This window comes from Canis aureus, chromosome 30, assembly GCF_053574225.1.
Source record: "Canis aureus isolate CA01 chromosome 30, VMU_Caureus_v.1.0, whole genome shotgun sequence".
NCBI classification, from domain to species: Eukaryota; Metazoa; Chordata; class Mammalia; order Carnivora; family Canidae; genus Canis; species Canis aureus.
In genome coordinates this window covers 43779783-43802843 of record NC_135640.1, presented here as the reverse complement: position 1 = coordinate 43802843, position 23061 = coordinate 43779783, and the positions used below count along the sequence as shown (strand labels likewise).

Here is a 23061-nt window from a genome sequence, read left to right as displayed (position 1 = left end):
GCCAGGCCGCGGCATCTATCCGGGGCTCCCCAGGGACCGGCCCGCAGCCTTGACCCCCGGGGTCAGGGGGGGCCCTGGGGGGCGGTGGGGTCAGCCTCCCACTCCTGACGTCACTCGGCCCGGGCTCCAGCCCCAGCGCGGCTGCTGCTCAGAGGGGACTCAGCTGGACACGCTGCCCCCGCGCTCTCTAAAGCAAATAAGTCTTTTTTTTTTTTTCTTTTTTAATTTTTATTTATTTATGATAGTCACAGAGAGAGAGAGAGGCGCAGAGACACAGGCAGAGGGAGAAGCAGGCTCCGTGCACCGGGAGCCCGACGTGGGACTCGATCCCGGGTCTCCAGGATCGGGCCCTGGGCCAAAGGCAGGCGCCAAACCGCTGCGCCACCCAGGGATCCCAGCAAATAAGTCTTTGAAAAGTAAAGTCTTAAAATTTTCAAAGAAAAAAGAGGAAGACAGCTCTGGTTGTGCATTCGCGGTCTGCGTGGGAGTCAAGTCTTGTGAAATCACTGCTCCTCGGCCTCAGACTTGGCTTGAAGCTGCTTGTCCAGCGGGGAACAGTGCAGGGCCCTGTTCCCAGCCCTCGGTCGGCTGCGCAGCTCCATGGAAGCTGATGGACACACCAGCAACTCCGCGCGTCTCACCCGGTGTCCTGTTGCTGTCGCCAGACCGTCCACGCTCGGGCTTTCACCGAGGGCCGATCCTGTCTAAACGGGCTTCACGCTCTCGGTCTCGTTTTAACTCTTCTCATTCCCGATGGAGATGCCGTTTAGGGTGAAATGGAAAAATGAGAGCGAACCCCTGCCCGCCCCCCGCGCGGTATGTACCTAGAACAGCACCGTGTTTGTCGCAGGATTGGGGAACCGCAGAGCTCAGGCCGGTGACACGGACAAGGTGGGGGCACCCACGTGGGGAGGAGACGCAGGACACCACCGCTGGGCTCCCGCGGCCGTGGGAAATGCAGACGCCGCTGCTGCAGGCGGGGCCCGTCTAGAGCAGGGTAGGGTGACACGACCTCAGGTGGCCTGCGGCAGAGACAAAGGGGCACAGAAAGCAGGACTGCGGTGCGCAGCCTTGTTCTGGGCCCCCGGGGGGCCTGCTGCCCCACTCACCGGCTCCTGCACCTGGACTCGGAAAGACCGTGTGCAGGCCGTGTGCCTCCTGCTTGCTCCCTGACACGGGACGCGTGAGGATGATGCCCTCCCATTAGCGCGCAGTAGTGGCAGCCGTGGACACAAGCGGGTCTCCCACCCTGTGACGCTGTGCAGTCAAAAGCAACCACAACGTGGACCGACCGATCTCCCGCACACCGTGCTGGCAAGTCCACCGCCGGCAAGCGTTCCTCCTCCTGAGGCCGACCACGGCCCTTTGGTTAGTGCAGCCTCCAGCCTTCGCTTGCAGGATTCGGCGGGTGGAGCGGGTGTGTGCGTGGGCTCTGGGCCAGGGGTCCAGCCGACGGCGCCGAGCGCTGGATCGACTTCCCAAGAGCGGTTGCAGTCCTGGATCCAAGCCTCAGTCCCAGCCTTCACGTGAGCGTACATTCGGAACTCCGTGGGGCGCGTGGCCGTCTTCCCACGCAGGGTGGGTTCCCACCCTATGTTCCCTAGCACCCCAGAAACATTTCCGTGGTCCTTCCAGACTACGTTATTGTTGGATCTGACTCCCCATTTACTCTTAACAATTACGGAGCTGTCCGAGTTATGTAGATACCCCCCCCCCCAAGGAGGGAAACAAAACCCTCGCTCGGTAAGTGACTTCCTTCCACAGAGAACAGTGGAAAGGGGAGAAAAATACTGCGAAGAAACCCATTAAAAACACACCTGAAGGGGGATCCCTGGGTGGCTCAGTGGTTTAGCACCGCCTTCAGCCCAGGGAATGATCCTGGAGTCCGGGGGTCGAGTCCCACATCGGGCTCCCTGCATGGAGCCTGCTGCTCCCTCTGCCTGTGTCTCTGCCTCTCTCTCTCTCTCTCTGTCTCTCATGAATAAATTAAAAAATAAATAAGTAAACACACACACACACCTAAGCCAGGTGAGCAGGGTTGGAGTCAGCAATGACATCAGGGCGACCACACGCACGGTGGCTGTGACGTGGTCTTCCTCCTACCAACCTGAAGCCCCCACGGTGGGGACACCTGCAGAATACCTGCAAGCCCTCCCCAGGGCCGTCCTGGGCATCAGGAGCAAGTGAGCCGAGGAGACATGATGCCTGATGCCGCGTGGGTCCTGGGTGGGTTCCTGCCACACAGACGGGACACGGGGCAAGGGGAATAAACACGGGAATAAATGCAGTATGCGTGTGGTTGTCGTTGGTAACGCGCAGTCTAGGTTCATAACGGGGAAGCCACGCGAGGGAACTTACCTCGTCTTCCTGATTCTCCTGTAAATCTGAACTACCGGGCATGCAGGTAGCTCACACGGGCGTGTTACGTATACCGCGTGGGTTACCTCCCAGCTACAGTGAGAAGCGGAGCTGAATTGGTTTTTCTGCTCGCCCAGAACTCCTGTTTGAATGTTAGCGTCATGATGCATATAAGACCCTAAGTACTGACGCACGTGGGCAATTCCAGGGACCTCTAGCCAAATGTTGGCCACCTGACACGAGTTTTGGGTTCAGGCGTTGGGGGGGGCTGAAGTGTGCTGCCCCAGACTATGGCTCCAGCATCCAATCCACGCGCTGCCCCCGTGTGCAGGTCATTTGTGCAACCCCCGCGGCCTGCACACATGCACTTCCGACCTGACCGGGGTCCGGGGTCTGTCCCTGGGCACCCACCCCTCTCTGGGCTGGGATCCCACAGGGCACCCCATCCTGCCATCACCCCCTGTCTCAGAGGAGTGGTGGCCCCATGTGGGCCCGTGTCCTGCGAGGTGATGGCAGGTGCCTGTGGGGTGGGCCCGCCAGGAAGTCCCCCAGGGAGGCCCCACGCATGTCCCTGGCCAGCTCCTGAGCTGCCCCTTCTGGCCGGGACCTCCTGAAGTCGCAGGGAGGTGGAGCCCCTCCCTGACCTGGTGCCCAGGCTCCACTCCCGCCCTAGAGGGGGCTGGGGGCTCGGGCCTCCTGGAGGCAGTGGCGGATGAGGCAGGCCCCGCAGCACGGGGTACAGATGCCGCCCCCACCCAGTACTCCTCTGGGCTCCGTTCTGAGGCTGGGGGCAGGGCGAGGGAAGGTGGGACGGTCCTCCGCGCGACCTCGCGCTGTCCCCTCCAGCTGCTGCTCACTGCCCCTCATCGGCCCCACTGGCCGCACCCGGAGACTCGCAGTGTTGACAGGCAACCCCCGTGGGGGAGGAGGCCTCTCAGGGACACCCGGCAGCCGGGGCCTTCCTGTGTCCACAGCACCTGGCAACCGCCTGGCAACGCGGTGTCCTCCCGAAAGGCAGCTGCCGCCCACGCGCTGTCCCCGGCAGAGTCCTGCGGGGGCCCCTGGGTCGGGTGGCTTCTCCGCGGCCGGTGCTCCTTGCAGATGATCTGAAAAGCAGGGAGGGAGGGGCCGCGGCGTCCGGGATGCTGGACTCCTCGGTGGCAGACGCGATGACCCAACTGACCCTGAAACTCTTGGAGAAGGTAAGGGGGAGGGGAGGATCGTGCTTTTAGCAGCTTGTCAAGGAAGCACGGCCCTGAAGCGAGTTGTTGCACCCGTCAGGGGGCTCCTGCTTCTGAACCCCAACACTTTGCAGTGATGAGGGACTGTGGTTTCTTGGGTTTGGTTTTTTTCCTCTGCATTTATGCAGAACCAACTAGGTTCTTCTGACAACTTCTCGGCCCAGAGGCAGGTGCCCCATGGGCTGGAGCACTCGGGCGCACCGCCGACGTCTGCAGAGCCTGCCGGGTTCCGCGTGTGAGAGGCAACGGGCCTGGCCACTGCAGGATCCGCAGCCTCGTGGGCCGGCCCTGGGCCCCTCCTGACGCGGCCTCCTGTCCCGTCGTCCCCTGAGGTCCCATGGCTGGCCTGTCCCCATGGGCGCCCCATGCAGCACCTCGTCCTGGGTGGCCTGGGCCGGCTGGGCTCACCCTGCTGCTCGCCGGGCTCCGGGGGTCACAGGCGGCGGGACGCGCTGGCCGGCGTCAAGCTCCTGGGAGAGCCGCGGATGGGGGGGTCGTTGGCGTCAGCCCATGGGCCCTGACACTTGTGGGTGGAACTTGTGTGTGCACCGAGCGTGGCTCGCGGGGTCCCCGGGGGCACGAACAACCCTTGCCCCCTCCCACCTGCCAGCTGGGTACCTCCACCCCAGGCCCTCTGGGGCGTCATCCCCACAGCCTACAGGGCAGGTGCCCCACTCCGGGCCCTCAGCCCACCCACTCACACCCTCTGCCCTTCTCGACACAGAAACTAGAGCAAGAGCGTGAGCACGTGGGAGGGGATCCTGAGGACCCGCGCGTCACGCCAGGTAAGACTCCTGGATCCCTCCCTCCTCCTGAGGCCGGCGCGACTGTCCTTGGCTTTTCCCTTGCGCTCAGGGTAGAAAGGCGTCCGCTTTCATCTTTAAAGCACGTACACACGCGCACCCACGCACACACGGCCCCCACAGCACATCACAGCCTCACGCGAGCCCCGCGAGGGGACCCGTTCACCCTTCCCAGTTTGCAGATAGGAACTAGAGGTCCCGTGAGGTGGCCACGCCTGGGCCAGGCCCACGTTGCTGCAAGCTTGTTCGGGGCCGGGGGGCTGCGACCTGTCAGGTGGGCGCATCCTCGGGCCCAGAGCAGGCCCCCGGGCCCCTGCCACCCTGGCCAAGGGTCAGGCTGTCAGGCCACAGGAACTAGGGGGAGGCCGGCCCTCCCTGGGGACAGCGTCCAGGTGCAGGGGGCCTGCAGGGGCTGCGGCGCGAGCCCCAGGGCCATGGGAGTCCAGACTGGGAATCCCAAGCCAGGCGACCTGGCCGGCGAGGAAGAGCAGGGCCCTGCAGTGGGCCGGGCCGAGGGACTCCTGGGGCCGCCCAGGCCTGCGCTCCATCCTCCGCACAGGGGCGGGCGGGGGGGGGGGGGCGGCGGGCCGCGCTGTGTCCAGAGGAAGGAGGACTCTTGGGAGCCGCTCTGGAGGCGGCGGGCGGCGGGCGGGCCTCCAGGGCTTGGGGCGCAGGTGCTTGGCGGGAAGGGCCTCCCACCAGGGGTAGGGCGGTGCCGGGCCCCAGGGCGAACCTGCTCCTTCCTGAGTGAGCGCGTCCCCGCAGGAGGTGAGGACCGGCCCGACGCGGCCCTGCTGGGCGCCCTGGGGAGGCGCCGAGACCTTCTGCGGACGCTCCGGGTAGGCGCGAGGCCCGCGGGGAGGGGCGCCTGGGGCGGGTTCTTCGGGCGGCGTGGCCGAAGCCCCTGCCCGGCTGCACAGCTTTGGGGGGAAACGCTGTGCGGGGCCCGGGGCCGCGGGAAGCAGCGAGGGCCGGAGGCTCCATGCTGAGCGGCGGGGGCGACCGGCTGAGCCACGACCTCGTGCCCGGGGGCCGGGGCTCAGCGCGCCCCGTGGGCTGCACGTAAGGAACCAGCACACACTGGTCCGTTACTTGGTAAACTTAAGTTTAAAGTCCCCTCCCCCCACGAAGGAGGGTGGTCCCCATGCGTGCCCCACGCCACGAGCCCGGCTCCGATGCCCGAGCGAGTGCCGCGTGGGGCAGGAGGACGCCAGCGCCCGCTGGGCCAGGTGCGGTGCGCCCCGGCCACCGGCTCCCTCCCCGGCGCATCCCCGCTTCGGTGTTGCAGGAGCAGCGCCTCCTGGAGGAGGCATCCCAGGCCCCAGCCCCGAGCCACCCGCCACCCCCAGCCACACCCCCCCTGGGCGTCTACCAGGCCGCCCCCCTGCCCCCGCGGGCCCCAGAGCCGCCTTGGCTCATCCAGCCCTGGGTAAGCCCTGGGGCCGCCCGACCGCAGAGCCCACGCGGGGAGGACGCGGGGACCCCTCCTCCGAATGGCGGCCGTGGGGGCTGTGGGGGGTCACAGGGAGGAGCCGGCTGGGCCCTGCAGGGGACCTCGTGGCAGCCCTGGGATGGGAGGTCGCCGAACCCTCCACAAGCCAGGTGCAGCCCCGTTGGGGGCTCAAGCTTCAGCCTCTGAGTTTGAGGGTGAACACGACACACCGGGCGCTGGGCGTCCAGACTCGGCCCCGTCCATCCAGCAGTGTGTCCCATGTGGAGGGCGAATCACGCAGAGCGCCTTGCGGGGGTGGGTGGCGGGCGTGTCCTGGGCCCTGACCATGGGCTCCTGACGGTGGGCTCCTCGCAGGCCCTGCAGCCTCTGGCCGCCGCTGTCCAGCCGCCGCCCCAGGCCGGGCCGCCCCCCCGGGGACCAGGGGGGATCAAGGAGGGTGAGTGTGTAGCCTCCCCCGCCCCATGCGACTAAATCCTCTCCCAGGTGCGTCTGTGACAGGGTGGTCGCCTGGGGGCAGCGTGTGGCCTCCTGGTCGCCTGCATGTTAGCGTGTTGACCTTAGAAACCTTAGGAAACTCTTCTGGGGCCTCTGAAAGAATGAGAACTAGGAATAGGGAGAACCGGGGATGGCCCGCTGGACAGGTGGCTCACCCGCTCCCCTGGGGGCGTCCGGGGCTCTGTGGTGACGCCACGGCCATCGGCTCAGGTCGTGGTCGGGGTCCCGGGATCGAGTCCCACGTCGGGCTCCCCACATGGAGCCTGCTTCTCCCTCTGCCTCTGCGTCTCTGTGTCTTTCGTGAATAAATAAAATCTTTAAAAAATTTTTTTAAAAAAACACCCAATAAATGGTTTCTCCTTTTAGGTAAGTTTTTGTTTTGTTTTGTTTTGGGGGAGGGGCAGAGGCAGAGAGAGAATCCCCAGCAGAGTCCCCGCTGAGCACTGACTCCATCCCTGGATCCCAGGCAGCAACCCGGAGCGCGGTGCCCAACCCCAATGGACAGTGTCACCCGGACGCCCCTCACATGAGCTTCAAATCCTGGGATTTAAGGCCGCTTTATTGAGAGACAGAGCAAAGAGCACAAGCTCCAACTGCGCAGTGTGACAGGCGCGGCCGTGGGCGCGCGTCCAGGACCCCATCCCCCCCACACACACTGGGGCAGGGGGCGAGCGCGCCGCCCAGAGGCTCCCCGCATGGCTGCCCTGGGCCCTCACGCCGGGCAGTACACCGTGTGCCTGGGCCTTGCTCACATGGTGCTTCTGCTCAGTGGGAAGCTTCCCTGGGCGGGGGCTGCTGCGGGACGGGGGCTGCCCCAGGCAAGTGGCTGCTGACGCAGCCTCCCCACCTCGTGACCTTGCAGGGATTCGCGTTCCGTGGGAGCTGCTCTGTGCACCCCCCGCCTCACCCCATGCTCCCAGGCCTGGGACAAGATCTGTTCCTTGAGGGACTCGGGGCAGAACCCATAGGACAGGTCTCCACAGAGGAAACAGCAGTGTGGGGCCCAGAGGCTTGGCCACCCCCACATCTGCAGGGAGGCCGCTGGGGGCAGAGCTGGCCCGTGGGGAGGCTGCTGCCCACCCCGCTCCCGCCCCATCTGTGGGGGCCCCTTATTTGACTGGGAGGGTGAGGGGTTCCAGGGCCCTGCGTAGAGCCTCAGGGTCTCCTTGCTGTGGGACAGGCTGGGGGAGGTCTCACAGCAGGGACACCTGAGGTGAATTGATGGGTTCAGGGTAAGGAGACGCCCCAGGCCTCGGGGCTTGAAACAACAGAGAAGCGCTTTCTCTGGGTCTGGAGGCCGGAACCCTCAACGCAGGCCCCCCAGCGGCTGGAGGGGGGCCAGGTCCTGGCTTGGCTGCGGGGTCCCTCTCCAGGCCCTCTCCGCTCTCGTAGGAAACCCCGTTCCTGGAGGTAGGGCCCGGGATCACCCAGGACAACATCCGCTAAGATCCCTAATTACATCTGCGGGACTGTCAGAGGTCAAGGGGTGGGGTGGGGGTTTTGGGGGGTCTCGCCTCCCGGCCGTGTAGCGTAGGAGGATGTGACTCTGGGCGCGGGACTGAGGCCAGTGGGACACCCTCCTCCACACACGTCCTCCAGCCCCGAAGCTTCATGCCTCCGACGCGCCCAGGGCCCTGCGCAGCCCCCCACCCCCAGTCCCGGTCGGGGGGCGCGAGGCCGGAGGAGAACGAGGAGCCCCCGCCTCTCCTTCCAGACATGGTGGAGATGATGCTGATGCAGAACGCTCAGCTGCACCAGATCCTGATGCACAGCCTGATGCTCAGAGCCCTGCCCTCATCCGTGTTTTCGCCCCTGGGGGCATCCCAGGCCGCCCCCCTGCACCCCAGCCTGCAGGTAGGCTCTGTGGGCGGCACAGCCTAGGGGGCCACGCAAATGGAAGCCAGAGGCCTGGGCGGCTTTCTGCGTCTGACCCGGGGTCTGCACGTGAAGCTCCGGGCGCCCCCCTCCCACCGAGAGGCCCAGGCTGGGCCAGGCCCTCCGTCTGTCCCTCCCTCCGTCCTTCCCCTCCTTCCCCTCCCTCGCCCCCTCTCCCCTGCTCCCTTCCCCATCCCCCCATCCCTCCCCCTTTCCTGTGGGGCCAGCAGGGTGCGCCCAGGGAGCAGGGCCCATGGGCTGCCGTGTGCGGGCCTCACTGGCCTCCCGCGCCTGCAGAGGCCCCGGGCGCCGTCCGTGCATCACCACCACCACTACGCGCCCCCAGCCCCCGGCTCCCTGCCGGCTTGCCCGCCCTGGCCCGCGCTCCTGGCCACCCTCCGGCCCGCGCCCGGCCTCCTGCCTGCGCTGCACCCCCTGGCCGGCCCCGCGGCGGCCGGCAGCCAGTAAGTCCAGGCCCGCCTCGCGGGTCGGCGCGGTGGGACCCCGGGGCCGGCTGCACCTCGTCGCCCCTGCTGCTGGCGCGGTGGCCCCGTCTCCCGGGTCCTAGGCCGTGGCAGGGAGTCTGGAAAGGCCCTACCCCCTTCCAGGGGAGGCAGGGGGGCCCCCGGGGGTCAGGGCTCGGGGTGGGCCCGTGCCAACCCCCTGGGGAGGCCGCCTGGGGCCTGGGCGTCGGGCCAGCAGGGCAGGAGCGGGGCTGTCGCGGTGTCCGCGGGCCGGGCAGGGCGGTGACGGCGTCTGGGCCTCCCGGCTCCCCTAGGCCCGCCTCTGACGGCGCGCTGCCCACCCAGGCAGCCGGCCCGTGGGCCTGGGCGCGCGGACTCTGGTAAGCAGGGTCCCTGCGGCCCCTCGGGTGTGGTCGCCGAGGCCCCGAAGTCGCCAGATGGGCCCGGGGTCTCGTCAGGAGAGGTGGCCCAGGGGCCCTGAGAGAAAGGATCCACGGAGCCCACGGCTCGCAGCACAAACCTTCCCGCGGGGAGCAGCCTCGGCGGAGCGGAGCGTGAGGGCGCCCGGCTGCTGCTTCCCCCGGGGAGCCCACGGGGCCACGGCCGGGCGCCTCTGCGTGTTTGCCTCCCTCGGGCGGCGGGGTCCTGACCTGAACCTCATCTGCACTTTCTTCACTTTTCCTTTGTTTTTAAAGATTATTTATTTATGGGGGGCAGAGGGAGAAGCAGGCTCCCCGCGGGGAGGCCAATGTGGGGCTCCATCCCAGGGCCCGGGGTCACGCCCTGAGCCTCGAGTGCCCCATCCCTTGCTGTTTTAATTTTCACGTAAATGTCATTTTTAAGGGGATCCTTGGGCCGCTCAGCAGTTTAGCGCCACCTTCGGCCCAGGGTGTGACCCAGGGTCCCAAGATCGAGTCCCGCATCGGGCTCCCTGCATGGGGCCTGCTTCTCCCTCTGCCTGTGGCTCTGCCCCTCTCTCTCTCTCTCTCTCTCTCTCTCTCTCTCTGTGTCTCTCATGAATAAATCAATAAAATCTTTTTTTTTAAATGTCATTTTTAAGTGCTACACACGTTTTCATGGGCACTCTTGGGGTAAGCTCTCACGCCCCGAGTCCCACACCAGCCAGAGCGCCCCTCGCTCAGCTCCAGCCCCCCGGGAGCAGACGGCAGTGGCGGCTAAGCGGGCGCCGCGCAGGTGCAGCCCACGAGCCCCGGGCGCCGGGAGCCCCCGCAGGACGGCGGTAGGTGTCCCCACGGGCCACCTGGCACCAGCGTCTCCGAAGTGCAATGCAAGGTCTGACTCCGCTTATTTTCACGTTGACATTTTCTAACACGGTTTATTTTGTAAGTTCTCAACATAATTTTGATTAACACCAGGAAGCCCCCTGACAGAGGCGGGCGGTCCCTCGTGGCCCAACACACGGGAAGCCTCCATTCTGTCCACGTCCGGAGGCTGGCAAGCCCGGGTCTTCACCCGCAGGACCGTCTAACGCTGCCAGTCACTAACTCTGACGACAGCCGCCGTCCGCGGTCTGGCTGGTTGGACACCGTCGGGCCAGGCCCTGGCAGCTGCCCCCACAGGCCCGGGGGGCAGGGCTTCCGCGCCCCCTCCCCAGGTCCCACTAGGTGGTCCGAGTGGCTCAGAGCCCCGGCCGCGTGAAGCGGGCGTGCACGTGGGCAAGAAGGAGCAGGGGTGGGAGGCGGAGCACAGCGCTTGGGTGCCCTCGGGTGGGGGGGGCACCCTGGCCGCGAGGATGAGCGCCCACCAGTCTCCAGGCTCTGTGGGATCGGGCCTTGCAGGGAACCCTGGCACAGGCCTGGGCAACCCAGGGGCCCCGGGAGGAGGGGGCGCTGGCGCTCGCGGAGCCCGGGTGGGTGGCTGGGGGCGGGGGGTGGGCGCGACAAGCACACAGCCAGGGAGAGCTGCTGCCACGCAGGTCAGGGTGCGGCTCACACGCCCTGCGGCCTTCAAGGATTAAACCCCTCCGAATCCACGGAAAAGAAAAACCAATAGAAAAATGAGCACAAGGGGCCCTTGGGTGGCTCAGCTGGCTCACTGGCCAGCTCCTGATTCGGGGTCAGGCCACGACCTCGGGGTCGGGAGATCAAGTCCCTGGTCGTCAGGCCCCTTGCTCCGTGGGGAATCTGCTTGGGAGTCTCTCTCTCTCCCTCCTGCTCCTTCCCCACCAAATAAATCCTCGGAAAAGGAAAATGAGTGCAAGACATGAGCAGCTACGGTGGAGGGGACGCCAACGAATAGGGTCACTGGTGACGAGGACTGCAGGACAGCTTTAGCCCATGCATGACCAAGGGGGGGACGGGCTGTGTGGAGGCTGGGCCCTGGGCCCCAGGGTCAGAGTGGGCTGCGGGGGGACAGTGACCAGGTCCTGTGGAAGCACTGGGCATCGCCTGATAGAGCGGGACACCCCCTGATGTGGCCATGAAGCACGGGGATGTCCGACATTCCAGCTGGCAGGAGTGGCAGGTTTTGGGACCCCTTCGGCCTTTTTTTTCCTTTTTAAAGATTTTATTTATTCATGAGAAACCCACAGAGAGAGGCAGAGACCCAGGCAGAGGGAGAAGCAGGCTCCCCGTGGGGAGCCCGACGTGGGCCTCGATCCCAGAACTCTGGGATCACGTCCTGGGCCAAAGGCAGACACTCAACCACTGAGCCACCCAGGCATCCCCCCTTCGGCCTCTTACAAAGAACGGCAGAGGCTAGAGCTTTGTGGGGTCACCTTCAGTCTTGGCTGAGACGCTAACGGGCAGGCGTGCAGGCCCACAAGGCTTCAGGAGCGCCACAAGCCCAAATCTGCATCCCCAAGGGCCCAGGGACAGTCCAGGCTGAGACACAACCAGTCTGGTGGGAAATGCATTTTCATGCTTTTCAAGTGGCTTCACGGGAGAAGCCCAATTCTCAGAATTGTAGTATCCCCGGCTTTAGGGCCAGGAGGCTGCGTGTCATTGCCGTGCCCTCTCCAGAGCTCCAGGCAGGGCCCGTGGTGCTGCTGCCGACGCCGGTACGTGGGAGGCCCAGGCGTGCGGGCCCAGTTGGCCTGGTGTGCCCCCACGGCCTGCTCCCGTGATGCCCTGGGCCCAGCACAGCTTGCATAGGCTGTGACGTCCCCTGTGTTTATTTCAGTTTCAGAAGCTAAAACAGGAAATACTGACGGAAAGAGGCTGTGGAACGTGGCAGTAGGAGCTCAGGGCACCTCCTGGAGCCGGGAGACACAGCTCAGCGGGTGGGCGGGGATCTGGGGGAGAGCTCTGGCCTCAGCGGTGTCCTGGGGAAGGGGACTGACGCAGGCTCCCAAGCAGGGGCTGCACCCCCTTCAGTAACGGATGCGGTTCCTGTGAAGAATGAGGAACGAATGGAAGCTTCTCTTATACTTTCAGAAAAAGGTTCCACTTACGCAATTTTGGTTCAGAGCGTGTGTTACTTCTGCAGCCCCATGGGCCAATAGCGACCAGCAGGGCCTCAGTTTGCTGGAGTCTCTGGTCCTCAGGCCCCAAAGGGAGGGTCCATCTGTCTTCCACGTGTTGTCCCTGTGCCCTGCAGAGTCCCTCAGGTGCCACCTGGGTGCCAGGCCTCCAGCACCATCAGAAGAGGCCCCGGCTCAGGGGCTGGAGCCTGGTCCCCGTGAGCCGGCTCAGCTCCTCAAGGACCTGCTTCTCCTTCTGGTACATCTGAAAGAGGAGTGGAAACCCACTGTGGCCCCCCAGCGGCCCGACCCGGGCGCCCCTGGGGGAGGCCCCTCCCAGAGCCCGTGTCCCAGGCTGTGGCACGAGGACCCCCAGCGGCCCAAGCCCAGAGCCCGTCCGAGCCTGCATGTTCTGACCTTGGTCCCACCTGATAAACACCAGCCTCTCTGCTCAGACTTTTTACAGCTAACGAGTAACACAGTAGCGTTTGCAGAGCCCAACATTCTGGACAAATACTGTCTTCTCCTGGGGCCCCATGCTGCTGGAGGGCCGTGCCTACCTTTCGCCACTCGGCCTCTGTGCTGTGTGTGAAGCCCAGCAGGTGACAGAGCCCGTGGGCGGCAGTCACCTGTCGGAACAACGAAACAGCTGTTTCAGGGACTGGTCAGACCAAGCCTGGGGGGGAGGGGCGGGAGGAAGGCAGGGAGAAGTCAGCCCACGCCTGGTGTGCAGTAGGACCCCAGGGTAGGTGGAGGGTACCCGGGGCTGTGAGCAGGTGCCTGTGTGCAGCTGGGGGCCAGGAGGAGAGGGGCCTGGCCCTGTTCTGGGGGATGAGGGTCCCAGGGATGGTGGGCTCGCCCTCTGCTGCAGGTAACAGCCTCCAGGGAGGTGGGTGTGGGTGGGGGTACGGGAGGGAGTCGATATGCACGGTGGCCCCACAGGGGCACACAGCGGCCACCCACAGCGACCCTGGAGCAGAGCCCTCACTGAGCAGCCCTTTCTCCACCAGGGCTCTGGCCCCTCTCGAGAAGAAAGCCCGCCGTAGAACCCGCAGGGAAGGTAAGACACGGTCGCTTTCGGAACACCCCCCCCCACTTTTTCTTTCAGGTCAAGGAGAGGAGAGGCCAGTTTCAAGGTCCCGGAGGCTACGGTTCAGGGAAGGCGTCCACTCCGCAGTTCTGAGGTCACGGACATGACTTGCTGACTCCCTCTGGCCCGTTTCCGGCCTGCGGGGGGCCAGCGGCCCGGGCCTGGGGGAGAGAGAGGGTCCCCGACACCCGCCGCGGGGCCTCCCTCCCGCAGTAGCCGGGCTTCCGGGCGGCGGCCGGCCGTGCTCACCGTCAGGGCGTCATAGTAGTCCGCGTCTCCTCGGCACCGCTGGAAGACGTACTCCACTCCTAGGACGATGTCGCCCAAGTTGTAGTCATCTCGGGAACGAGGCCGGGGAAGCTCGCCTGCTTTCACGTTCTGCGAATGAGGAAACCCCGATTGGGAGATGACGACCTCGGGGCTGACGTGATGACGGGCCTGCACGTCCCATTCCGGGACACGCTGCCCAGGGGTGCGGGGGGCGGGGGAGGACACACAGCAGAGCCCGTTTACGGGCGACCGGACCCCACCGGGCTGCTGTCCCCTGTCCCTTCTCCAGCAAGGCACGCTGCCCCGCGTCGGTACAATCTTCTATCTGTTCCTTCTGTTTGTTTAGTCCCAAACATTCTTCCACGTTTTCCCACATAAACCCGAGAAACCACCAGCGCCTTCCCCTGAGGCCTGTTCACACGAAGCGCGTCGCGTGGACAGATGCTTAGGGTGTTAACGTGTCTCCTGTAAGGAAGAAATACCAAGCGACCGTCCCAGCTGCTTGTGGTTCAGCAGCTCCCCTCCCTCCCGGCGCCACACGCTGCGGCTGGCCTTCCGAGTCTCGCCTCTGCTGTCGCGCGTGGGAGGCCCTGACCGTTGCGGGCGGCGTGCACATCGTGGCCTAATCGCTCTTAGGTTTGTTGAAACCACTTTTTCAGTGTTATCTTCCATTTTCAGTGAAAAAATCCAGTGTTAGGTAAAAGCTTCACCCGCACGTATTTGGTACCCGGTACCGAGTCGTACTTGGGATTCAGGAAGCAGGGGCGCCGGCTCCAGGGGCCAGGCGGGGCTCTTGAGCTGGGGTTAGGGGTTTGAGCCCACACTGGGTGTAGCGAGGACTTAAAATAAGTAAAAAATCTTAAGGAAAAATGCAGAGGCTGATGGCCGGAGGCGGGGCCTGAGCGGGACGCGCGCTTACCTCGTGAAACGGAAAGGAGAGCACGTCGGTGGGGCGGTCGTCCCCGCGGTAGGCCCTATTGAGGCGCTGCATGCCCTCGTTGTCCACGCATAGCAGGCCCAGGTCGAAGTCCCGCACGCCCAGCACGGCCCTCAGCAGCTCCACCCGGGAGCGGAGCGGCGCCCTCCGGACGGGGACAGCCCGCTGCGGGACGCGGAGCACCAGGCTCATGGCCAAGCCTCGGGGTGCTTGGGGCCGGCGGTCAGTGGGAGGTTGTGGGGGGTCCCCGGGGGGTGGCATGTACCGCCGCGGAGACACGAGGATGAGGGCGTGGGGGACAGTCGTCGAGTCACGGAGAGTCAGGTAGGAGCCTTTAGGGAGGATGGGATCGAGTCGGGTAGGAGCCTGCAGTAAGGATGGACCGGATCAGGGTGGGAGCCTGCAGGGAAGACGGAAGCCTGCAGTGAGGATGGACTGGATCAGGGTAGGAGCCTGCAAGGAGAACGGGATCAAGTCAGGGTAGGAACCTGCCGTGAGGATGGGATTGAGTCAGGGTAGGAACCTGCAGTGAGGACGGGATCGAGTCAGGTAGGAGACTGCAGTGAGGATGGACCGGATCAGGGTAGGAGCCTGCAAGGAGGATGAGATCAAGTCAGGGTAGGAACCTGCCGTGAGGACGGGATTGAGTCAGGGTAGGAGCCTGCAGTGAGGACAGGATTGAGTCAGGTAGGAGGCTGCAGTGAGGATGGACTGGATCAGGGTAGGAGCCTGCAAGGAGGATGGGATCGAGTCAGGGTAGGAGCCTGCAGTGAGGACAGGAGCCTGCAGTGAGAACAGACCAGATCACGGTAGGAGCCTGCAGTGAGGACGGGATCGAGTCAGCTGGAGCCTGCAGTGAGGACAGGATCGAGTTAGGTAGGAGCCTGCGGTGAGGACGGGATCGAGTCAGTTGGAGCCTGCAGTGAGGACAGGATTGAGTTAGGTAGGAGCCTGCGGTGAGGACGGGATCGAGTCAGGTGGAGCCTGCAGTGAGGACAGGATCGAGTTAGGTAGGAGCCTGCGGTGAGGACGGGATCGAGTCAGGTGGAGCCTGCGGTGAGGACCGGTAGAGCAAGGATGTGAAGGAAGAAGGGGAGGCTGTGAGGTGAGGTGGGGGAGGCGCGCTGAAGTGGCGGGAGGAGAGCGGGGAGGGGTGAGGGGGGAAGACGGGAGGGCTGAGGGGTGAGGATGGGAGGGGAGCGGGGAGGGGAGCGGGGAGGGGAGCGGGGAGGGGTGAGGGGGGCGGGAGGGGTCGGGCCGAGCGCCGAGGGCCCCGCGGGGTCGGGGCCGCCGTCCGAGGCTCGGGCAGCCCGGGGGGGAGCGAGCGCACCCCTCCCCGCGCCTCCCCGCGCCTCCCCGCGCCTCCCCGCGCCTCCCCGCGCCTCCCCGCGCCTCCCCGCGCCTCCCCGGAGCCCGGAAGCCGGCGGCTCACGTACCGGCCCGAAGCGGCGGCCCCGCCTGGACCCCGCGCACCGGAAGTCCCCGGCGCCGTCGGGCAGCGAGCGGAACCCGAGTGCGGCGGGGCGCGGGGGGCGCGGAGCCGCGCGCGCGGACCGGAAGTTGGTCCGCCGCGTCTGTGTGCCCGGGCGCGCCGCGGAGGGCCGGCTCGGGAGGCCGCGGCGTGCGGTCTGTGGCTCCCGCCGGCGCGGAGGGCGCCCCGGGGCGGCGGCGGTGGGTCTCGGGGTCTCGGAGCCGCACGGTGAGCCCCGGCGGAGGCCGCTCCCCCCCGCCCGCCCCCGTGGTCCGCGGCGTCGGCCCCGCAATTCCCTGGTCGGCGGCGTCTCTGCGGGCCGCGGCGGGCCTCGGGCCTCGTCGGGGGGCCTCGGAGGTACGGGGGTGCGTGAGTGTGTGAGTGTGAGCTCCCGGGGGGGGCCCCGTGGGTGTGAGTGTGAGCTCCCGGGGGGCGCCCCGTGACTGTGTGAGTGTGAGCTCCTGGGGGGGCCCCGTGAGTGAGTGTGAGCTCCTGGGGGGCGCCCCGTGAGTGTGGGCTCCTTGGGGAGGCGTCCCATGAGTGTGTGAGTGTGACTATGAGCTCCGGGGGGGGCGTCCCGTGTGTGAGTGTGAGCTCCTGGGGGGGCGCCTCGTGAGTGTGTGAGTGTGAGCTCCTTGAGGGGGGCGTCCCATGATTGTGTGAATGTGAGCTCCTGGGGGGTGCCCCGTGAGTGTGCGAGTGTGACTATGAGCTCCTGGGGGGCGTCCCGTGAGTGTGAGCTCCTGGGGGGGCGCCTCGTGAGTGTGGGCTCCTTCGGGGGGCGTCCCATGAGTGTGTGAGTGTGTGAGTGTGACTATGAGCTCCTGGGGGGGGGCGTCCCGTGTGTGAGTATGAGCTCCTGGGGGGGCGCCTCGTGAGTGTGGGCTCCTTCGGGGGGCGTCCCATGAGTGTGTGAGTGTGACTGTGAGCTCCTGGGGGGGGCGTCCCGTGTGTGAGTGTGAGCTCCTGGGGGGGCGTCTCGTGAGTGTGTGAGTGTGAGCTCCTTGAGGGGGGCGTCCCATGATTGTGTGAGTGTGAGCTCCTGGGGGGAGCCCCGTGAGTTAGTGTGAGCTGCTGGAGGTGCGTGTGTGTGAGCTCCTGGGGGGGCGCCTCGTGAGTGTGGGCTCCTTGGGGGGGCACCCCATGAGTGTGTGTGAGCTCCTGGGGGGCGCCCCGTGAGTGTGTGAGTGTGAGCTCCTGGGGGGGCGCCCCGTGTGTGAGTGTGAGTGTGAGCTCCGGGGCTGGCCCGGGCGGCCTGGGAGGGGCGGGGAGGGCATCGCCACCGGGCGTGCAGGGTGGAGAGCGCCCCGCGGAGAGAGCTGGGAGGAGGGAGGCCGGCGGGTAGGAGCGCCGGTCCCCGTCCCCGTCCCCGTCCCCGTCCCAGTCCCCGTCCCGGTCCCCGTCCCATCCCCGTCCCCGTTCCCGTCCCCGTCCCCGTCCTCGTCGTAGCTCTGGCTGCGGGCGGCCGTCTGAGGGCAGCTGCGCCCCTGTCCTCGCGGCGGAGCCCGGACCAGCCCCGCGGAGCGATCACAATGGTTTCCTCGTCTGCGTCTGCAGGGGCGCCTTGAAGGCCGGTAGCGAAGCCATTTGTTCTTTCCACCCCCGCCCCCCATGTTGCCCAGAAACTGACCCCTGCCCCTTCGGTTTGTCCGACTTCAGTTTCCCGAGCTCGCTCGCAGGTTCTGATGGGCGACGCGGTGACGTTGGAGCGGCGGTGAGGAGGAGCGGCGGTGACGTGGAGCGGCGGTGATGAGGAGCGGCGGTGACGTGGAGCGGCGGTGAGGAGGAGCGGCGGTGACGTGGAGCGGTGGTGACGAGGAGCGGCGGTGACGGTGACGTGGAGCGGCGGTGAGGAGGAGCGGCGGTGACGTGGAGCGGTGGTGACGAGGAGCGGCGGTGACGGTGACGTGGAGCGGCGGTGAGGAGGAGCGGCGGTGACGTGGAGCGGTGGTGACGAGGAGCGGCGGTGACGGTGACGTGGAGCGGCGGTGAGGAGGAGCGGCGGTGACGTGGAGCGGTGGTGACGAGGAGCGGCGGTGACGGTGACGTGGAGCAGCGGTGAGGAGGAGCCGCGGTGACGTGCGGCGGCGGCCCCCCGGGGAAGGCGCCAGGGAGCGGCAACCGACCAAGATGAACCCGACGAATCCCTTCAGCGCGCCGCAGCCGCAGCCGCAGCCGCAGCCGCAGCCCGGGGCCTTCCCAGCGTCCAGCAGCGCCTCCATAGGAACGTTTCAGGCTAAGCCGCCCTTTCGATTCGGGCAGCCTTCTCCTTTTGGACAAAACAGTGCGTTGCCGGGGAAGACCGCGGGGTTTTCCCAGGCGTCCGGCTTTCCGACGGCCTCTGGAGGCAGCCATTCGGCTTCCGCGCAGCCCTTAGGATTCTCCCAGACCTCGACCGTCGGACTCTTTCCTGGCCTTGAACACGCTCCGGCTTTTGTGGCTGCGGCGGCGTCTGCAAGTTCAAGTGCGCCTGCAAACCCAGGATTTAGTTTCAAGTCCCCCAGTTTTGGGGCCTTCCCGAGTACTTCTGCGTTTGGACCGGAAACTGGAGAAATAGCAAGCTCTGGGTTTGGGAAAACAGAGTTTAGCTTTAAACCTCTGGAAAATTCTGTGTTCAGACCAATATTTGGGGCTGAATCTGAGCCAGAGAAAACTCAGAACCCAATTACTTCTGGGTTTTTCACGTTTTCTCACCCAATTAGTAGTGGGCCTGGGGGGCTGGCTCCGTTTTCTTTTCCTCAGGTGACAAGCAGTTCAGCTGCCAATTCAAACTTTACTTTTTCAAAACCAGTCAACAGTAATAATTCATCGTCTGCCTTTACCTCCGCTTTGTCAAACCAAAATGTGGAGGAAGAGAAGAGGGGCCCTAAGGCCCTGTTTGGCGCTTCTAACAGTAGCTTCAGTAGCTTCCCCATCTCCCCAGGGCCTCTGGCTGAAGCATTCCCAGCTAGCAAAACGGGCGTAAGACAGGGATGTGAAGAACGGGTTTCCCAAATGGACCCTCATTCCAGCCTCATGAAGGGCCTGAAAAGGAAGGAGGAGCAGGATCGCTCCCCAAGGAGACATGGCCACGATGCGGCAGAAGACTTGGACGCTCTGTCGAGGGGCGACCACCCTCCAGATAAACGGCCCGTCCGCCTCAATCGGCCCCGGGGAGGCACCTTGTTTGGTCGAACCATACAGGACGTCTTCAAAAGCAATAAAGAAGCAAGTCGTCTGGGCAACAAAGAATCTAAAAAGGACATTGGCTGTGTCGAGTCTGGGGAAAATGACCATGTGACCATCCCAGGGGGGAGTCCGTCTGTCTTGGCACCCTCCCGGCTCCCAGGTGTGAATAAAGAGGAAGAAACTGAAAGTAGAGATAAAAAGGAAGGTGAGATTTAAATATGGGCACCATCCAGTAAACCCTGCCGGGTGCTTGGTAAATTTCCCTGGGTCTTAGTTTGTTGTTTCTGGTAAATTTTCTGTAAACACTGGGAATCCTAACAGACCAAGAGCATGTCTTACATACATGGTGCCTCCCACTTGAAATGTTGTATCTGAGAGGCAACTGGTTGGCTCGGTGGGAAGAGCGTGTGCAGCTTTTGATCTCAGGGTCATGAATTGAGCCCCATGTCGGATGTGGAGATTACTTAAAAATAAGTAAATAAATAGACAAACGTTGAAGTTTCACATGATACATTTTTAAAGGATTTATTTATTTATTTATTTTTGAGAGATCACAAGACCAGGGTGGGGGGGGGGTTAGAAGGGGAGGGAGACAATCTCAAGGAGGTTCCAACTCCCTGCTGAGCTCAGAGCCTGATTCAGGGCCTGATGCGGGGCTCTAGCTCACCACCCTGAGATCCCGACTGGATCCAGTGGAGCCACCCAGTGGCCCATCTGATACACTTCTGTGCCGCCTCTCTGTCCCCTAGATTCTCTAAGAGGAACGCCTGGACGTCAAAGTAAAAGAAGCGAGAGCACAGACAGTCTTGGGGGTTTGTCTCCGGCTGAAATCACAGCAATCCAGTGTAAGAACATCCCTGACTGTCTCAATGACAGAATCATCCTGGAGAACCACTTTGGTAAAATTGCTAAAGTGCAGCGTATCTATACCAGGCGCAGCAAAAAGCTTGCAGTGGTGTATTTTTTTGATCACGTGAGTATTTCCAAGAAATTAACGTGAGTGAAAAAAAGTTTGAACTTTGTCACTTTAAAACCTGCTTTTTAATCTATGGGTTATTTGCTAGAATTTGGGCAAGCACTCGAATATTTTATTCTTGGAGAGGTTAGAATAGCACTCATAACTTGGAGTTATTCATGTAAGCATGCAGTCCCTACCGCATGCAGCCCTCTAGAAATGCTGGGCGAGTGCTTCCCTGAGGCAGATTCCTCTGAAATGCGTGGGAGTGGCTATGTAATCACACAGCACTTTTTCTAAATTGAGTTTTGATTTATTTGGTCATAGTGCACTATCACTGTAAACATTCAAACAGTACAGAAAATGTAGACTCCCCTAGTAATCCCATTCTCTAGAGATCACTGATGTTATTTGTTGGGTTTATACCTTGACATAAACACATGCATGCCTGACACGTTGGCAGTAGGGTGTCTGCGTATAGGGTGTGTGCATGACCATTCACGTTATGTATTTTTATATCTTTATTGTTTTTCTAAATATTCTTGTCGGGAAAAATCATGTGAGGAATCGGCAAAATAGAAAGCATGTCTTCATACATTTTTTTTTTTTAATGATGAAAGTGTAACCTGTTAACGTAGGAGAAAAAAAAAAAAACAAAGTCTATGGGAGGAAGCACAAAATCATCCATGAGTCTATTGTGTTAGATATCAACTATGCATATTTTGGTTAATATCTTCACAAATGTGTAGTCATGTCTTTACACAAATGAGATCACACTGCAGTGCTGTCTGGTAACCTTTCTGGGTAGCAATCTTGAGTATTTTCTGAAATCAGTAAATAACCTAGATTAGGAAAGGATTGTTAAATGCTGCATGGCACTGCATGCTGTTTACTTACTTGGCCAGTTTTCTATGTGGGGACATTTTGTGCATGTATTTCTGATTGGCTTATATCCTTTGATTAAATTCCTGAGAGTAGAAGGTCTGTGCCAAAATACATGCATAGCTTTAGGGCTTTTGACGTTTATTCCTCTCTATTGTTTTTCTTTTCCCCAATTCGTGGCATTAATTACATTCACAATGTTGTACAACCACCACTCCTATTTCCAGAACTTTTTCATCATTCCCAAAGAAAAGCTCTAACCGCTAAGCAATATTTCCGTTTCCTCCTTCCCTCAGCCCTCGGTGACCTCTAATCTAATTTCTATCTATGAATTTGCCTATTCTAGAAATTAAGTGGAATCCTGTAGTATTTGCCCTGCTTATTTCGGTCAGCATCATGTTTTTAGTGTTTGTCTATGTGATTGTACTTCATTCCTGTTATGGCTGAGTGATACTCCATTGGGTAGAATCATGTTTCGATGTATTACGTTTTCTTTATTAATCTATTGATGAGCAGAAGTTGTTTCTACTTTTTGGCTATTTTGAATTATGCTGCTATAAACACAGTGGCAAATATTTCCTTAAGACCCTGCTTTTAATTCTGTTGGGTAGGTACCTAGGAGTGGAATTGCTGGGTCATATGCATTGTTCTTTGTTTTTGTTTTTGTTTTAAGTTATTTGGCTCTTGAGATGTATTTATGTTTCTAGCTGAATCCTAAAAAATATTTATGTGATATGTAAGAACATTGTCATCATAAGCAGTTCATTGATCGGTACGATGCTGAGGTCCCCTGATTACCCTCATCTCTCCTGTTACCCAGGAGCAAACACCCGTTAGCTAGCGCAGTGTGTATTTTTCTGGAGATTTGCATAGGTATGTGGATAGGTGCATATGTAGTCGGCTTTGTGATAAGTTGTATCCCGTGTGTATCATTTTCTTCTTTTTGTCTTCAAGTGTGACTTGGCAATCTTTCTGTTACTGTATGTGTAATCCAATGGGGAGAGTCCTCTTACCAGCTGCCAACAAGGCCATGCTTTGGGTTCCGTCCCAGTAAATTTATTACTTTGAAACCGGAGAAGAGTGAGTCCACGCCTGGGAGGTGGGTAAGGGAGGCGAGGACTGTGGCTGCCGTGTCTGGAGGCGGACTGGATGGTCAGAACACGGCCGGTGAAGGCTTCGCTCCATCGTGCAGCCGCATTTGAGGTTTTAATCCCCTTTCCTTGGGTGTCCTGATGGCCTCATACATTGTGTTGTGGACTCTTCCAGGCGTCTGCAGCCCTGGCCAGGAAGAAGGGGAAAGGCTTGCATAAAGACATGGCTATCTTTTGGCACAAGAAGAAAATAAGTGAGTTTGTGGTTATTCTTGGTATGGTCTCCAGTGCTGTGTGTGTGTGTGTGAGCCCTGCCCCCCAAGCTCTCACCTGTGCCACGGGGTGGGGGTGGGGGGTGATTGTCAGTGCGCCCTGTGTCTCCCAAGTGTTTCTGAGGCTCCTCTGGAACCTCCTATAACAATTCAAAGGATGTTACTTTTTCTTTCTTTCTTTCTTTCTTTCTTTCTTTCTTTCTTTCTTTCTTTCTTTCTTTTTTTTTAAGATTTTATTTATTTACTCATGAGGGAGAGAGAGAGAGAGAGAGGCCGAGACACAGGCAGAGAGAGAAGTATTCCCCTTGCAGGGAGCCCGATGCGGGACTCGATCCTGGGACCCCAGGATCACACTCTGAGCCATAGGCAGGCGCTAAACCACCCAGAGCCACCCAGGTGTCCTAGGACATTACTTTTTCAAACACAGTAAAAAAAAAAGTCCAGTGTCAAGTGATTTGTGGTTTGTGAGCTTTGTGCTCTTATGTCCTCAGGTCCCAACAAGAAGCCGTTTTCCTTGAAGGAGAAGAAGCCAGGTGACGTGGAAGCCAGTCATGGCCCTGAGGACACACCCTTTCAGCACTCTCCCCTTGGCAAGCCTGTGGTGAGGGCCGCAGCCGGCACCCTCCTGAATAAAAGGTACGGCCGGTCCTTCCTGTGGGTTCTTCGACTTCTGTGCACCCGGTGACGGTCATGGCAGAGCAGTGGGTGATACGCTGACACCTGAGCACGGGGACTGGGAGAGGGAGAGGGAGAGGAGGGCATGGTGGAAGGGCGAGGGGAAGACGGCTGGGCACAGCCCCTGGGGCCTCGCTCGT

At 62.0% G+C, this 23061-nt stretch overlaps 3 protein-coding genes across 12 annotated transcripts in view; 2 read left to right on the top strand and 1 right to left on the bottom strand.

Moving 5' to 3' along the window:
• Positions 1–402: 402 nt before the first annotated feature.
• On the top strand, positions 403–8694 carry C30H21orf58 (chromosome 30 C21orf58 homolog). The gene is made up of 7 exons (XM_077879471.1): positions 403–3560; positions 4324–4384; positions 5168–5241; positions 5691–5831; positions 6210–6291; positions 8065–8204; positions 8523–8694. Exons 1-7 carry the CDS (start codon positions 3501–3503, stop codon positions 8691–8693), a joined length of 729 nt encoding a protein of 242 aa, XP_077735597.1. The 5' UTR covers positions 403–3500; the 3' UTR covers position 8694.
• A 1300-nt stretch (positions 8695–9994) lies between these two features.
• Positions 9995–17568, bottom strand: YBEY (ybeY metalloendoribonuclease). 10 transcript variants are annotated; one of them, XM_077879481.1, is made up of 6 exons: positions 15844–15885; positions 14931–14998; positions 14390–14807; positions 13450–13578; positions 12671–12739; positions 9995–12375 (listed from the first exon to the last, which is right to left on the bottom strand). In XM_077879481.1, exons 3-6 carry the CDS (start codon positions 14666–14668, stop codon positions 12289–12291), a joined length of 564 nt encoding a protein of 187 aa, XP_077735607.1. In that variant the 5' UTR covers positions 14669–14807; positions 14931–14998; positions 15844–15885; the 3' UTR covers positions 9995–12288. The 10 variants fall into 10 exon arrangements, with proteins under 10 accessions (XP_077735607.1, XP_077735603.1, XP_077735602.1 ...); XM_077879477.1 differs by lacking the exon at positions 15844–15885 and adding an exon at positions 15208–15576 and having other exon boundaries at positions 14896–14998; XM_077879476.1 differs by lacking the exon at positions 15844–15885 and adding an exon at positions 15208–15576.
• A 345-nt stretch (positions 17569–17913) lies between these two features.
• MCM3AP (minichromosome maintenance complex component 3 associated protein) overlaps positions 17914–23061 on the top strand; it is a 52405-nt gene continuing 47257 nt past the window's right edge. Inside the window, exons 1-4 of the mRNA XM_077879468.1 lie at positions 17914–19251; positions 19796–20019; positions 22150–22228; positions 22738–22882. Of these exons, the coding sequence (XP_077735594.1) occupies positions 18009–19251; positions 19796–20019; positions 22150–22228; positions 22738–22882 (1691 nt within the window). The 5' untranslated portion in view covers positions 17914–18008. The remainder of the gene's footprint in view (positions 19252–19795; positions 20020–22149; positions 22229–22737; positions 22883–23061) is intronic.